At 41.4% G+C, this 13,711-nt stretch overlaps 1 protein-coding gene across 2 annotated transcripts in view; it reads left to right on the top strand.

The window, feature by feature from the left end:
* LOC119659421 overlaps positions 1 to 10,716 on the top strand; it is a 171,896-nt gene extending 161,180 nt beyond the window's left edge. For both annotated transcript variants that reach the window (XM_038067496.1, XM_038067495.1), the window contains 2 exons: positions 9,591 to 9,742; positions 10,412 to 10,716. In XM_038067496.1, the coding sequence (XP_037923424.1) occupies positions 9,591 to 9,742; positions 10,412 to 10,640 (381 nt within the window). In that variant the 3' untranslated portion in view covers positions 10,641 to 10,716. The remainder of the gene's footprint in view (positions 1 to 9,590; positions 9,743 to 10,411) is intronic.
* The last annotated feature ends 2,995 nt before the right edge of the window (positions 10,717 to 13,711 follow it).

Below are 13,711 nucleotides of genomic sequence, written 5' to 3' on the forward strand. Positions count from 1 at the left end.
CCCCGGACCCTCCATAAGGTATTACATCACGGGGCGGAGTGAGCTCAGTCTAGCTTAATCCCTCCGTGAGAAACTGGGTGTGATTATAATTAATCTCACCGTGTCATCTCTCCAACTACTCCTTGATGGCATGAATGAGCCTGTGAGTCCACTGACCCTTTTCCGAGCGTTCCCACCGCTCTGGTCATCTATTTATGGAACTCTCCCTCTCAGCGTTCTTCGTCTGCAATAAGGGAGAGATTGGCTTCGCATGATATATATTCGCCATCTCATCTGCCAAGATGTCAATCGGCATCATTCCAGAGATGACGAATGCTGCATCATCTGAGACAGCCCTGAAGGCAGAGCATACCCTCAAGGCTGTCCTCCTGTACACTGCACTCAGTTTGTTAGTGTTAACTGACATTTGCAATGCCTCCCTCCAAACTGGGGTCGCATAGAGCATGATTGAGGCCACCACCCTAGCTATAAGCAACCTAGAGGTATACCGTAGCCCTCTCACCTTCGGTCTGTCTGTCCGTCTGTCTGTCTGTCTGTCTGTCTGTCACAGGCACTTTTCTCAGAAACGGCTATACCGATTGACACGAAATTTCCTGAGAAGATGGGACCTGTAATCCGCCAGACATTCAGTGATTGATATCCTTCTACGTTGAGACTCAGAGGGGGTCCTCGTACATGTAAAAGGAGGGTGTAAAATTTTTTTTCACCAAATATAGTCATGTGGGGTATCAAATGAAAGGTCTTAATTAGTACTTTTCGAAACCGGTCTTAGTTTTGACATTTGTTAAAAAGCCGGGGAGTGGAAGGGGGGAAAGTTATCATTCCTTTAACGGACCCTTTCTCAGAAACTACTCAACCAAAAAATCTGTATAGTGCTCAGGCCTCAAAATAGTCTCCATATCGATATCTATTCAAATTAACTTAATAATAGTATATTACAATATTTTTGGGAAAATTGAGTAAAACCCTCCTTAAGTTTATCTCAGAGTTATAAAAGTTGATAGTAGTATAAAATATAATATGAAGCATATGATCTCCAGTTTGATCAAAATCATACGATTAGTAACAAAGTTACAGTAGCTCAAAGTTGCCTTACTGTGTAAATTTACAACCCGAAGTACTAAATCTGATAATTTAAATCCCCATCCAGCGTATCAAGCCACCGTTGTTTCGGCCGCTTACCGTTGATTTCGAAGTTCAGAACAATATTGGCAAGTGAATTCTCATTAGGGCGAATTACGTGACCATATCATCGAAAACGCCTCACTCGCAGTTTTTTTCACGATCGGTGCAACTCCATATTGATCGCGGATATCCTCATTTCGGACGTGATCAAAATGTGTCACACCACCAGTGCAATGCAGCATCTTCATCTCTATTACTGCAAGCCGCCATTCATTGTCTTTTATAGTCGGCCAACATCAAGAACTATAGAGAGCGCAGACAGACGACATTACGGTAAATTTTACATTTGAGACGTGCGCTGATATGTCGATCACAAAGAACACCTGTTGTGAAATGCCACTTCATTCAGGTCCTACTAATGCGTGACGGAATTTCAAAACGTTATTCTCCATTGGCTGATAACATTGACCCGAGATATTTAATTCGCTCAGTTCTGGGCAGGTTATTGAAGCTGACAGCACTGAGCAATTTAAATATCTCGAGTCAATGCTATCAGCCAATGAAGAATTGCGTTATGCTTCTCACATAGGGAAACACAAACCCTTTTACACCTGAAGCGTCAAGCTGCCGGCTTCCCGACTTGTTTTAGAATATCATTTTGATTGGCATTTTCGAAAACTATCAGAATTTCAACCCCAATCATGGAGGGATGAAAACTTTACGGTGCAGGAAGCGAAGGTCTCCTCTCTTCAAACCCAATGAAAATTCGTGGCAGTTAAAATATCGCACCGGGCACCCTCTTTCCCTTGAAAAATAAAGGCGCTGCAAGGCGATATTTTGATATCATCATTGTGAAATTTGATTTGCTAACCCCGCCACAGGAAGGGGAGTAGGTAAGCGGAGAAAGAATGGATAAGTCCTTTCTTTACTCTCTTCTAAAAAAGTTACGGTGCCTTGAAGAGGGACTATTTTCGTATAATTAATAATCTTATTGGTATCGCAAGCATCGTTGCGATATGCAAGGGGTATTGTACGATAGATAGTCTGTCCTTTGCTTCTCCACCCCCTTCCACACATACGCAGGGGAGGGTTGTGCAGACCACAGGGGCTCGTTCTGTAACCTTGCACATCGGAGTGATGGTTGCTCTGCCAGTAGGATTATTAATGTTACGAAGCGCTATAGCCTTTCAACGCCACAATTCTTCGAGGATGTTAGAAAGGGGCGACTTCATCATTCCTTCTGCGTACCCTCTCTATCCCCCTCCCCGGGGGTGGCCCTGACTAACCATACTTTACTATGATGATATCACAACACCACCGCCATGAGCTTTCATCGGAATTGAAGGAAGTACCATCCCTCTGACCATGCGTAAATTGCTCACTCCCCACGAGTGTGGGGTTAAAAAGTCAACCTTTACTCCAATTTCCATGACGATCGGGTGTACAGAATACAATTTGATCTGCTATGGTACCATCTAGTGACAAGCTACAAAAACGTGGGTGGAACCAAAATATTTTTCATTGAAAAAAAAAACGGGTAAACCGACTGATATGAAATTAAATGTTTATAAAAGGATATAATGTGAATCTTTTTTAAGCTGCTTTTTACGTTTTATAGCTTATACATAGGATTGTTAATTAAAGGTTGAAATTTAATTTTCTTTCCTACAAAAAAAATCAACTGCTTTTCTAAAGTTAGTCAAAAATCATGGTGTCAATAAATGGAAACAATCTCCATAATTAGTATTTATTCTATTTACTTGAGATGTCTAATAATAAAATGTTGTTAAGTAAAGTAAAAATATTTGCTACCGAAAAAAAGAAAGAGGAGACATTAGAAAATGTTTTGGGAAAATGCCTGTATCAAAGACAGGCAAAAAGTAGGTGGACGGCCATTGAAGTTAAAACAAATGCTTGGAGGGCCTCTAATACGAATTATCTAGAAAGATCTGCCCAAAACCAGCACAGATATATATTCAGGCCTCAAAATCTACGGTTCAGGGAACTTTGGAGAAATATCTTCCAAGATAATAAACCTAAAAAGGCTAATATTGTTTTTGTGTAAACAAAACCTTATTAAAAATCGGTTTACTGTCTGTCAGTCTGTCTGTTCGTCACACGCATTTTTCTCGAAGATGGTTATAGCGATTGACACTAAATTTTATGAAAAGGTGGGAACTGCGAACGCCCACACATACAGTGAGTTACATTCTTTTACGTTGAATTTAAGGGGGGTCCCCATACATGCAAAAGTGTTATAACAATTTCATTTTTCACGAAATATAGTCGTCAAAGAAAGGTATTGGTTAATACTTTTCGAAGCCGGTCGTAGTTTTGACTTGATTTGTTGGAAAGGTGGGGAGTACGGGGGGTTGAAATTGATCGTTTCTTTAAGGGGCCCATTCTCAGAAACCACCCAACCGAAAAATCTGAAAAAAAAACGGGAGGCTGCCACTATATGGTTCCTCATCATCATCAATGGCGCAACAACCGGGCCCGTCTTAATAAGGAACTGCAGGCATTCCGGTTTTACGGCGACGTCCACCAATTCAATATCACTAAAAGCTGTCGGGCGCCCTGACCTACACCATTGCTCCATCTCAGGCAGGCCTGCCCCGTCTTCTCTTTCTACCATAGATATTTCCCTTATAGACTTTCCGGGCTGGATCATCCTCATCCATACGGATTAAGTGACCCGCCCACCGTAACTTATTGAGCTGGATTTTATCCACAACCAGACGGTCATGATATCGCTCATAGATTTCGTCGTTATATAGGCTACGGATTCGTCCATCCTCATGTAGGGGCCAAAAATTTTTCGGAGGATTCTTTTCTCGAACGTCGCTAAGAGTTCGTAATTTTTCTTGTTAAGAACCCAAGTTTCCGAGGAATACACGAGGACTGGCAAGATCATCAACTAGTACAGTAAGAGCTTTGATCCTGTGGGGAGACGTTTCGAGCGAAACAGTTTTTGTAAGCTAAAATAGGCTCTGTTGGCCGCCAACAACCGTGCGCGGATTTCATCATCGTAGCTGTTATCGGTTGTGATTTTCGAACCTAGATGGAACAAATTATCAACGGTCTCAAAGTTGTAGTCTCCTATCTTTATTCTTCCCGTTTGACCAATGCGGTTTGATGTTGTTGGTTGGTTGGTTTTTGGTATGGTATATGGTACTTAAGCTCCGAAATACCTTCCATATCGATATCCTTTGAAATAAAGTTAATAATAGTATATTATTATAATTTTTTGTAATTGTCTGCAAAAGCCCCCTGAAGTTCATTTTAGGTTATAACATAGAGCATGATGCTACCATTGGTTTAGTGGAAATCGCACTATTACTAACTAAGTTATAATAGGTCAAAGTTGTCGTTTTATTGCAAATTCAAGTCAATATCATCCGAAAGTGGATCTCTCACATAATATATGCATATGTTACGTACTACGTTCTAATGGGGCAAATACGCACTCAAATATTTTTATATAAGAAATACACAAAACCTTTCATACCTGAAGCGTCCATCTACCGGATTCCCAACTTGTTTTAAGGCTACCTTAAATACTCCAATTTTCATAGCGATGTTTGTCGGTCACACCCACCCTCTCAGAAACGGTTACTCCTATTGATACGAAATTTTGTTGAACAGTAGGAACTACGAAACCCCTTGAATGCAGTGAGTAAAATCGCTCCACGATGAGGGGGGGGGGGGGGGGGTCTTCATGCATGCAAAAGCGGGATGTAAAACTTCTTTCACCAAATCTATGAAATTGATTGCAAAGGCGAGGAATAAGAGGGTACGACAGGGGTCAATTATTTTAGCGACTCGTTCTTAGAAATTACTCGAATCATGTTTTCAGACAAGCCAAGACTGTCTAGAGCGGGAAGTTACCAAACGTACCGTCGAATAGCGAGCTGGTGATGTCCAGTCAAGATACTGTGGTGACCGACGGCAGACAAACTAATGATTTCCAACTTTGAAACAACTATTACTCAACTGGACATATGGAGTAGCAGCCATATTACTCCTGTCAGCTAACCATCACCAAACAGAGGTGAATAAGAATGCCAGGTGCTGGAAGCTAAAGAAGAAGCTAGAGTCCGATGGAGTTCCAGAAGACCATCCGTATTCGGAACTAGCTAATGAAAAAAGATCGGTAATGTGGACAAGTTAAACGAAAAAAATATCTGCCGATTCTTAAGGAATATAATAATGAACACTTAGAAAACAAGCAGACGGTTGAACCTACGCCTCCCAACACAACCGATTTCATGATGAAGTTGAAGAAAAAAGCAAAACTAGTAGAGTTTGTGAAAGCATCGGAAGCCAAGCATCCTGGCCGGAAGTCACTTAATGGTGGTGCTGGGAGATGATAATTCCACTAGCGGTAAACTATTGCCAAAGATATGAGGTCAGGTTGTCGAGGTTGGTAATCGAAATCTCCAAGTCGTCCCCGCTACAAAGAGTCTGCATGTGCTTTTCGAGTTCCAAAGATTTAACCGTGTCGTTAAACTTGGAGAATACACACATTTTTGGAATTACCTGGCTGATTGTCTGTCAGCTTGGCCGAAAGAATTATACAATCCCATCCGGAAAAGTCAAGCATTTGACGAGGGCTGAGTATCAAAGGAAATGTTTACGGTGATCTTTCCTCCCAGATCACGGTGCAAGACAGGCGATGTATTGCGAGGTTATGGCATGGTATGCTTTAGCACTGGGTTAAAGATGTAGTCGAAGCGGGAGTATTTGTAATAACATAGTGTGATTAACGATAGTCGAAAAACCATCCTGACTGACTGGAAACGACCAAGTTTGAAGAGCTATCCCGTAACCTAAAACGAGGTCCGCGAAATTGATCGTGAAGGTCTGCTCACAAATATTGAAATCGATGGAGTGTTTTATTGACACGCGCTTGCTAGCCATGCTCGGGAGTGTGAGAAGAGGAGCCCTTTGCACAGGTTCCGCTGGAAACCCACGCATTGGTTAAAAACACACAACGTTTTTGTAGAATGACCCGTGAGGGTTCAACGGACCCTCTCACATTCCCGAGCCTCTCACAGCGTCAACTCGTATAGGTTGTGGAATAGCTCTTTTCTCTTAGTCGTTTCTTCTGGTTAGCGCGCACTCACATTAGGTCATTACAAGTGGAAATTTCTAGGTTCAAAGTAAATGAAAGATACCCTTTTCCGGTTCACAACTTCGTTTTCCATAAGGATGAAGTGACGGGTAGAGGTGGAATACGGTGGCGTTCCTTCATTAATATTTCATTCTCAGGTTGTTTTCGTATCACAAACGAGGAAGATTTAATTCTCGTGATTCCTTTTGATTTTGTTTTGGTTATATTATACTATGTACCCGGGAATAACTCTTATTCACCTGATTATGCAATAAGTGCCGGAATTTTGCTACACATATCTGTGTAATAAACCAATATTGTGGTTGCGGTGGCATTTTGGCTATCCGTGACTTTTGCGGTATGTCACAGTTCAAGTTCTTTATTAGGATCTTCGATTTTCCGAGTTGTCACAATCTCGGTAGATGCCGGATTTTATCTAATACTGGCAGTTCTGCAAGCATTTGGGCTTGGACGATCCCACCGACCGACGACCGGTCGCAGGTTGCGGCGAGAACTACCCGCAATATCGAACACGTGTAAAAAATGGTATACTTCTGCATGATTTGAACCAGCCTGGGTGAGCTGGTGAGGTATTTAAGTACAATACCTGTAGCTGACAATATTATGGGAATTACAATAACCCTCTGTTTGTCGCGCAATGCCTTCGATTCCCATTCATCGATTCGAGCTAAGAGGTTTGAACAATCGATTCTTCAAATTCATCCTGACCCTCATTTCTTTCCAGTTCTTTGAGCTGTTTATGCCTCGTCGACGCATCACCGTCAGTAACATCCGCGAAATGCATGCCGGGCATAGTGTACTGGCAGGTGCTATCGAAGGTAATATACTCCCAATACTCAGCATGCTGGGCGGGTAATCCACAAAGTCCACCCCAATATTCTTTCGCTTCCGTTACCGAAAACTGCACTATCTGGGCGGCCTATAGAAATTCGTTGAGTGATCTGGAAAACTCCGCTGGTTCTTCGCAATCTGGACACGTTAGGAATGACTTTCACCATACCGTCACAAACGACTGTATACGACAGAAACTTTCTGGTTTAGTGTATCCAAAATTTCAAATTAGCGTGTCTCAATGGAGATGGCAGACGGTTGTGCTACTACTCATAGATTTCATCGTTATAGAGGCTACGGAATCGTCCATCCTCATGTAGGGTGGCGAAAATTCTTTGCAGGATTCTCCGCTCCAACACGGCCAACAATTCGCAATTTTTCTTGCTAAGAACCCATACTTCCAGGAATACATAAGGACTGATCATTGATATTGTACAGTAAGAGCTTTGACCATATGTTGAAACGTTTTGAGCGCTCTTTTGCTCTATTTTGACCGTAGACGTAGAACGCCGAAAAGGAAACATCTGTAAATAGATGTCATGAGCGCTGGGACCTGTCAACATACAGGCAGATCCTTACCATCAAGCAGTGGCTGAGGAGACAACATGAGGAGATTATTAATAATCCCCTTTCTGATGAGATGTGGGGTATATTGACACTACCACTACAGATTCAAATTGGTCAATTCTCCCAATTGATGGAGTCCCAGAGGACCCAGAGCCCATATTTTCCCACTGTCTGAGATTCAGGGAGAAGAGGAGAAGCATTGTAGCAGTATAGCATTGATACCGGAGAATGTGGTGAAGAGAATGCTAACATTACAGGAGGATTGGGATGCGGTCAACGCATTAATCCAATGCAAACTGCGAAGTGGAAGCAGTGAGGAACTCTCGATTATGAACATCGCTCATAGAAGACCGGAGAAATAGCTAAAGTGAGCTAACTCTGCCGCGTGATGTAATACTTTCTGCCGGTTCCACAGGGCAGCGGTCGGGGGTAGTTTTAGTGGGTAAAAATATCACACAACAGAGTCCCACTACCTTACAAAAAAGGAAACTATTACTCCTATTTGGAAGAAAGATGGGACTTGTGAACCCTCTCCTATGCAGTGAATAACATAGTTTCATATTGAGTTTAATGGGGAGCCTTATAAACAGGAAAGAGGGGAATACAGTTTTTTCACCGAATATAGTTATATCAAATTAAAGGTCTCGATTAGTCCTCTCTGAAACCGATATTAGTTTTAACATTGGTTGAAAAGCGGAGGAGTTCGGGGGTCCGAAAAGGGTAAATTACGCCGAACAGTCATAGACGGTATGCTCAAAGTCATTCTTTTGTGGGTTCTTGATCATAAAAAGATACGGAGGAATGAACAGGCTGATGGATTGGCCAGGCTAGTCTTTAGCTAGAATGGTGGAATCTACTCGTACTACTTGATAGCCGCTGACTCTAGAAGACGAAGGGGAAAGTGATGCCTCTAAAGATGGAGGATTTGGTCACAACAGAATCCAATCATTCAAAACGGTGCATCAGATCAGTAATTAAACTCCTCCGAAGGGTCACTTCTACGTTCCTACCTACTTCCATATAGTTGAATATTACACGCTCCAGTCCGGGAGCGGTATCAGTTTGCAATTGACTTCTCCGTATTTCGCCTCCTCCCCGCACTTTGACAGCGGACACTTTGCGACTGAATTTTGATCCGACAGTTAGGTATCATATTTGTTAACATGAGCTGGCCCTTGCTGCTTTGGCACGATCATAACTGGGGAGATTTGGTGGTCACCAATGCGGATATTGATAGTATGGCCCCATGCACCCAATCACACCGATAATGAAACAAAACCTTTTTTGATAAACGGAAATAGTATATTATAACTTGCCTTTTCTGGCATCTTTCCCATTGTATCTAAAAGTGAAACGGAACAGGAGACGTGGACCAGTCCTTCCCGCTTTTCCGCCACGCATCTCTTTCATAGCGCCCAAGTTTTCGCTATCGTCTTAAGACATAGTTTGTTGGCCACTAACAGCTGGAATAATGTTGAGTAGCAATGTACACTGCTTACTTTTTTTGACGGCGTAGTTACTTCGCTAATGATTCGTCAGTAAAGAGAGCATTCCATTTACAGCCTACAATAAGTTTTCTTCCCGAATATGCTCTGTGATATTTGCTTGTGTACCTGGGCCTACATTTCCAATCATAAATTGGTAAATCATGAAAACCTGAATGAGAAAAATAACTGAACTACAAACAGCATAATATAAAAGTGACTTTTAATTTTAATTTCCAACGGTTTTGCTCACAAAAATAATGCTTTACCACACAATCGAGTCAATATAAATCATTTCAGGATGGTTCAGACGCGAATACCCCCAGGACAATAAATCAGTTTCGAATTTTTGACATTAATTAATGCGTCTCTGAGACGTGAAATTATTTTTTTATAATTTTATAATTTAATGCGAAATTATAGCGCTTCAATTTGTAATTCCCTTTCAGTTCGTGTACGACTATAAGCTCGCTGTAATTGGTTTTCAAGTACGCGGGAAAGTTGGTGGTGCAGTACAAGACACCATCCTCGCAGCAGACTTCTCAATTTCAGTGGAGGATGCGAATATTCGATTAAACAATTTTCAAATAATATCGTTCGGGTAAGTATTTCACTTTCTATTGATCTTCCCATGTTCACTGACATGCATAGGCAATGTATGGTGTGTGCTGCAAGAAGGCACTTTGTTCAGTGGATGGAAACAGAGTTCAGAGAATAAACCATGACTCCAGGAAGGGTCTTAATTTTCTGGCCAACTAACCAGCAAAGTTAAATTTTGAAAAGTTCCTTCTTGGACTGCAGCCGGGAAGCTCCTAACTTTGATTGCTTTTGCGACTAGTTCTGGACCAATCCGTCCCTCGATACCTACGTAACCATTAGTAAGTTTGAACGAGGGCATGGCTTTCGGATATTTCAAACAAAACTGCCACCAGGACTGGCTCCAACGCATACTGTCACCATTTTGCCTGTGTCTTACGAACGTCGTGGAGGACGACGACATAATGGCACATAATACAATAAAAATCCGACGACAGTAATTGAAAATTCAATAAAGACATTGTCATTGATATTCAAGCCACTGCGTCGATTCATCGATTTTCCGACAACTCCATCCTTCGTTGCGGATCCAATAAAGCCACACTTGTAACGTCGGGAGTGGGGCTCATCTTGAACGAGGAGTGTGCCAACATTGGATTCCCATTTACCAGACACTCAACTTGATTTTCAAATTTTCACTTATAGAAAAGAGTACAATCGCATTGTTTTGCAGGAATATCGACATCCAACTGAAATACATTCCGATTATGAGGGAACTAAGCAGCTCAATCCTACGCCCTATTACGGATTTGTTCAAGGACCGCATCATTACTATTGTGGCGGAGGCCGTGCGAATTAAGTTGGAGAAGTTGATCGACGACATCAACGAAAATGACCGGCTACACTTTAAGGAGTTCGGACGAATTACTCTGTCTGGGCTTATAGGCGAATACAAGGGGTAGTATTGGATTATTTTATCACTTTGTTCTTGTTAGATACTTTAGTCCTTTTGTAAATAAAGTCTTGTTTAAATTGAAATATTGTTTGATGAATAGAGAGTATAAAATGCAGCTTTTCGAGTCTTCGAGGAGGGAATGTGCAGTATTCGTGATGTCGGTAATTTGATTTCACTTTTGTCCTACACTGCTGAAGAACAGATCCTTTTGGTTATATGTACGATTTTTAAGGTTTTGTGTAAAACAAAATTTTATTAAAATCGATTCATTGCATCTGTCACACGCACTTTTCTCCAAAACGGCAAAACCGATCCGAATGAAATTTGGTGGACAGATGGGAACTATGAAATCCCTTGCATAGAGTGAGTGACATAAATTTAGGTGGAGTTTAAAGGGGAGGATTTAAAACAAATTTCACCGGATATAGTCGTGTATGGTATCAAATGAAAGGTCTCGATTAGTGCTTTCCGAAACTGATATCGTTTTGACGTGAATTGCAAAGTGCGCGAGTAAGGAGTCAAAATGTACGCACTTAAAGTGAGATAGGACTCATTTTCGAAAACTACCCAACCCAAAAATCCGATAAAAATCAAGATGGTGACTAATTTTTGCACGAGGGTATACATGCATATACATGCCAAAAATCATGAACGTCATAATTAACGGGAATAATTGACATTCGGGTGAAATATTAAGGAGTCATCCCGTGTGTCGGATCCGCGGAATCGATTTTTTTTGGCGTCAATTGTATCTATATATAGTGTGAAATATATGGGCAAAGTGATTTTTTGATATTCGGAGTCATTCGGAAATTATAGTGTTAAACACGTGATAAGCCGCTTGCTAGTCCGAAAGACGTTCGAATGACTGAATCGGTAAAAGCACAAGGATTGAAGCCGAGGCCAAACATGTGTTTCTTCAAGAAGCGTAAGGTTCATGGACTAGGTATAGCAGTTTAATGGTCAGTTAAAGTTGGCTAAAAATCGCATTCTACTCTTTAAATGTGTTTTTCTCGAAACCGCATGTTGAAAATAGGCTGCCACCATAGCCCAAAATCTATTCAACCAAATTTTTTGAAATTTTCATGACTTATTTAGGACATATTTCTACAGTCCGCAAACTAGGATAATCGCGATTCATTCAGTTGTTTTTTTTTTATTCACTGAAGATACCATAAAAAACGGCAAAATTAAAAAAAAAAGTTTAACACGCACCAAAAATTTAGTTTTTAATATTTTTTAATAATCCTAGTTTGGGGACTGTAGTTAAATCTGTACGCTAAAATGCCGTTTGCTTTTTTCTTTAAGATTATCGCAGCGCCCTCTAGCGTGGCAGCAGAAAAACCCCTTTTTTTGGAGATGAGTGTATAAATTGCTCTGTATTTCAATAACGAGCTATGTGATCGGACTGGAAAAATTACTATGCATACTCAAGATATTAATATATCAATGGTGAAAAATTCGTATTTCTATCTTTCTCCAGTTCTTCACAAAAAATTTTTCAAAACAGGCCAAAAAAAACGGCCCCCACACAGGATGACCCCCTTAAAATCGCATTTATGAAGAATCTATAATACTTCTCTCCAGCCCTTTTTAGGGCTTTGTGTAAAACACTTATGTGAAATCTAATGTCCGAGAGATGTCCCATTCCGGTATCTGCTTAAATAAATTTATTAATAGTATATTACCAACTTTTAAAAATTGACTGAAAACCCCCCTTAAGTTCATCCTAGGAGTACTAAATACATAGAGGACTGGATCGTGCATACACATGCCACATCTTATGTAAATCCGACTATTAGTGTCAAAGTTAGGTAGGTAGGTAGGTAGATAGTTCAAACTTATCAATTTCCTGCTAATTCACCGCATCCTAAGCCATAAAAAAGATGCTGACGTCATAATTAATGAGAATAATTAACATTTGAATGAAATATTAAAGTTCCATTAATGAAGAAACTACTTCTTCCTAGCCCTTTTTAAGGTTTTGTGTGAAACAACACAACATTCGTGTTCCTCTCGCGTTCATTCTTTCGGATGACTTCCTCCTGCCTAAGCTTCTTTCCGATGGCTGTAATCACTTTTTCAACTTCGGTCCATGTCCCCTTGGTTTTCACCATAAGCTCCATGATGTTTTCGGGTGTAAAGTGCTCCCCGGTTGTAGCTTCTAATGCAGCCCTTTGGGTTTCGAATCTGGGGCAGTGAAAAAAGACGTGTTCTGCGTCCTCTGGAATGTTTGCACATTGTTGGCAATATGGCGAATCATCGCGCCCAAATCGGTACAGATATGCTCGATAGCCTCCGTGTCCGCTCAAGAATTGAGTTAGGTCGAAACCTACTTTGCCGTGAGGTCGCTCGATCCATTTCCGGATATCCCATATGATTTTGTGAGTCCAACGGCCTTTTTCTGACTCGTCCCACTTCTCTTGCCATTCCGCGACAGTTTCAGCTCGTGCGAACTGTCGCCGACGGGCAGGAGATTCTCCGATGAGGTACGTTCGATCGTAAAGTCGTTGTATTTCTTTCGCCAGAATCTCAATCGGGATCATTCCTGCTATCACGCAAGCTGCTTCATTAAAAATTGTTCTGTAAGCGCAACATGTTCGGAGTACGCTTATGCGATACGCAGCTCCAATCTTTTTCTTATTTATTATATTTTCCAGTGCATCTGCCCATACTGGGGCTGCATACAGTAGGATCGAACTGACCACCCTTGAAATAAGGAGTCGACGGCTCGGCCTTGGGCCACCTGTATTTGGTAGCATTCTCGCAACCAGCGCTCCGATGTTATATGCCTTGGTAGCTGCACCCTCCACATGCAATCTGAAATTCAACCTCTGGTCAATCATTACACCTAAGTACTTACGTGAAGGCTTGGAATAAATTGTTTGCGTTCCAACTTTGATCTTTATGGAAGTGCACTTTCTCCGCTTGGTAATAAGTACTACTTCCGTCTTATGCTCTGCGAGCTGTAGACCAGCATTCTCTAACCAGGATTTAGTCTCATAGACTGCTTCATTTGCATAGAGCTCGGCTTCCTCGGTCCTAGCTGTGTTAGCTACTAAGACAAGTGCATCCGTT

Source organism: Hermetia illucens, chromosome 6, assembly GCF_905115235.1.
Source record: "Hermetia illucens chromosome 6, iHerIll2.2.curated.20191125, whole genome shotgun sequence".
NCBI classification, from domain to species: domain Eukaryota; kingdom Metazoa; phylum Arthropoda; class Insecta; order Diptera; family Stratiomyidae; genus Hermetia; species Hermetia illucens.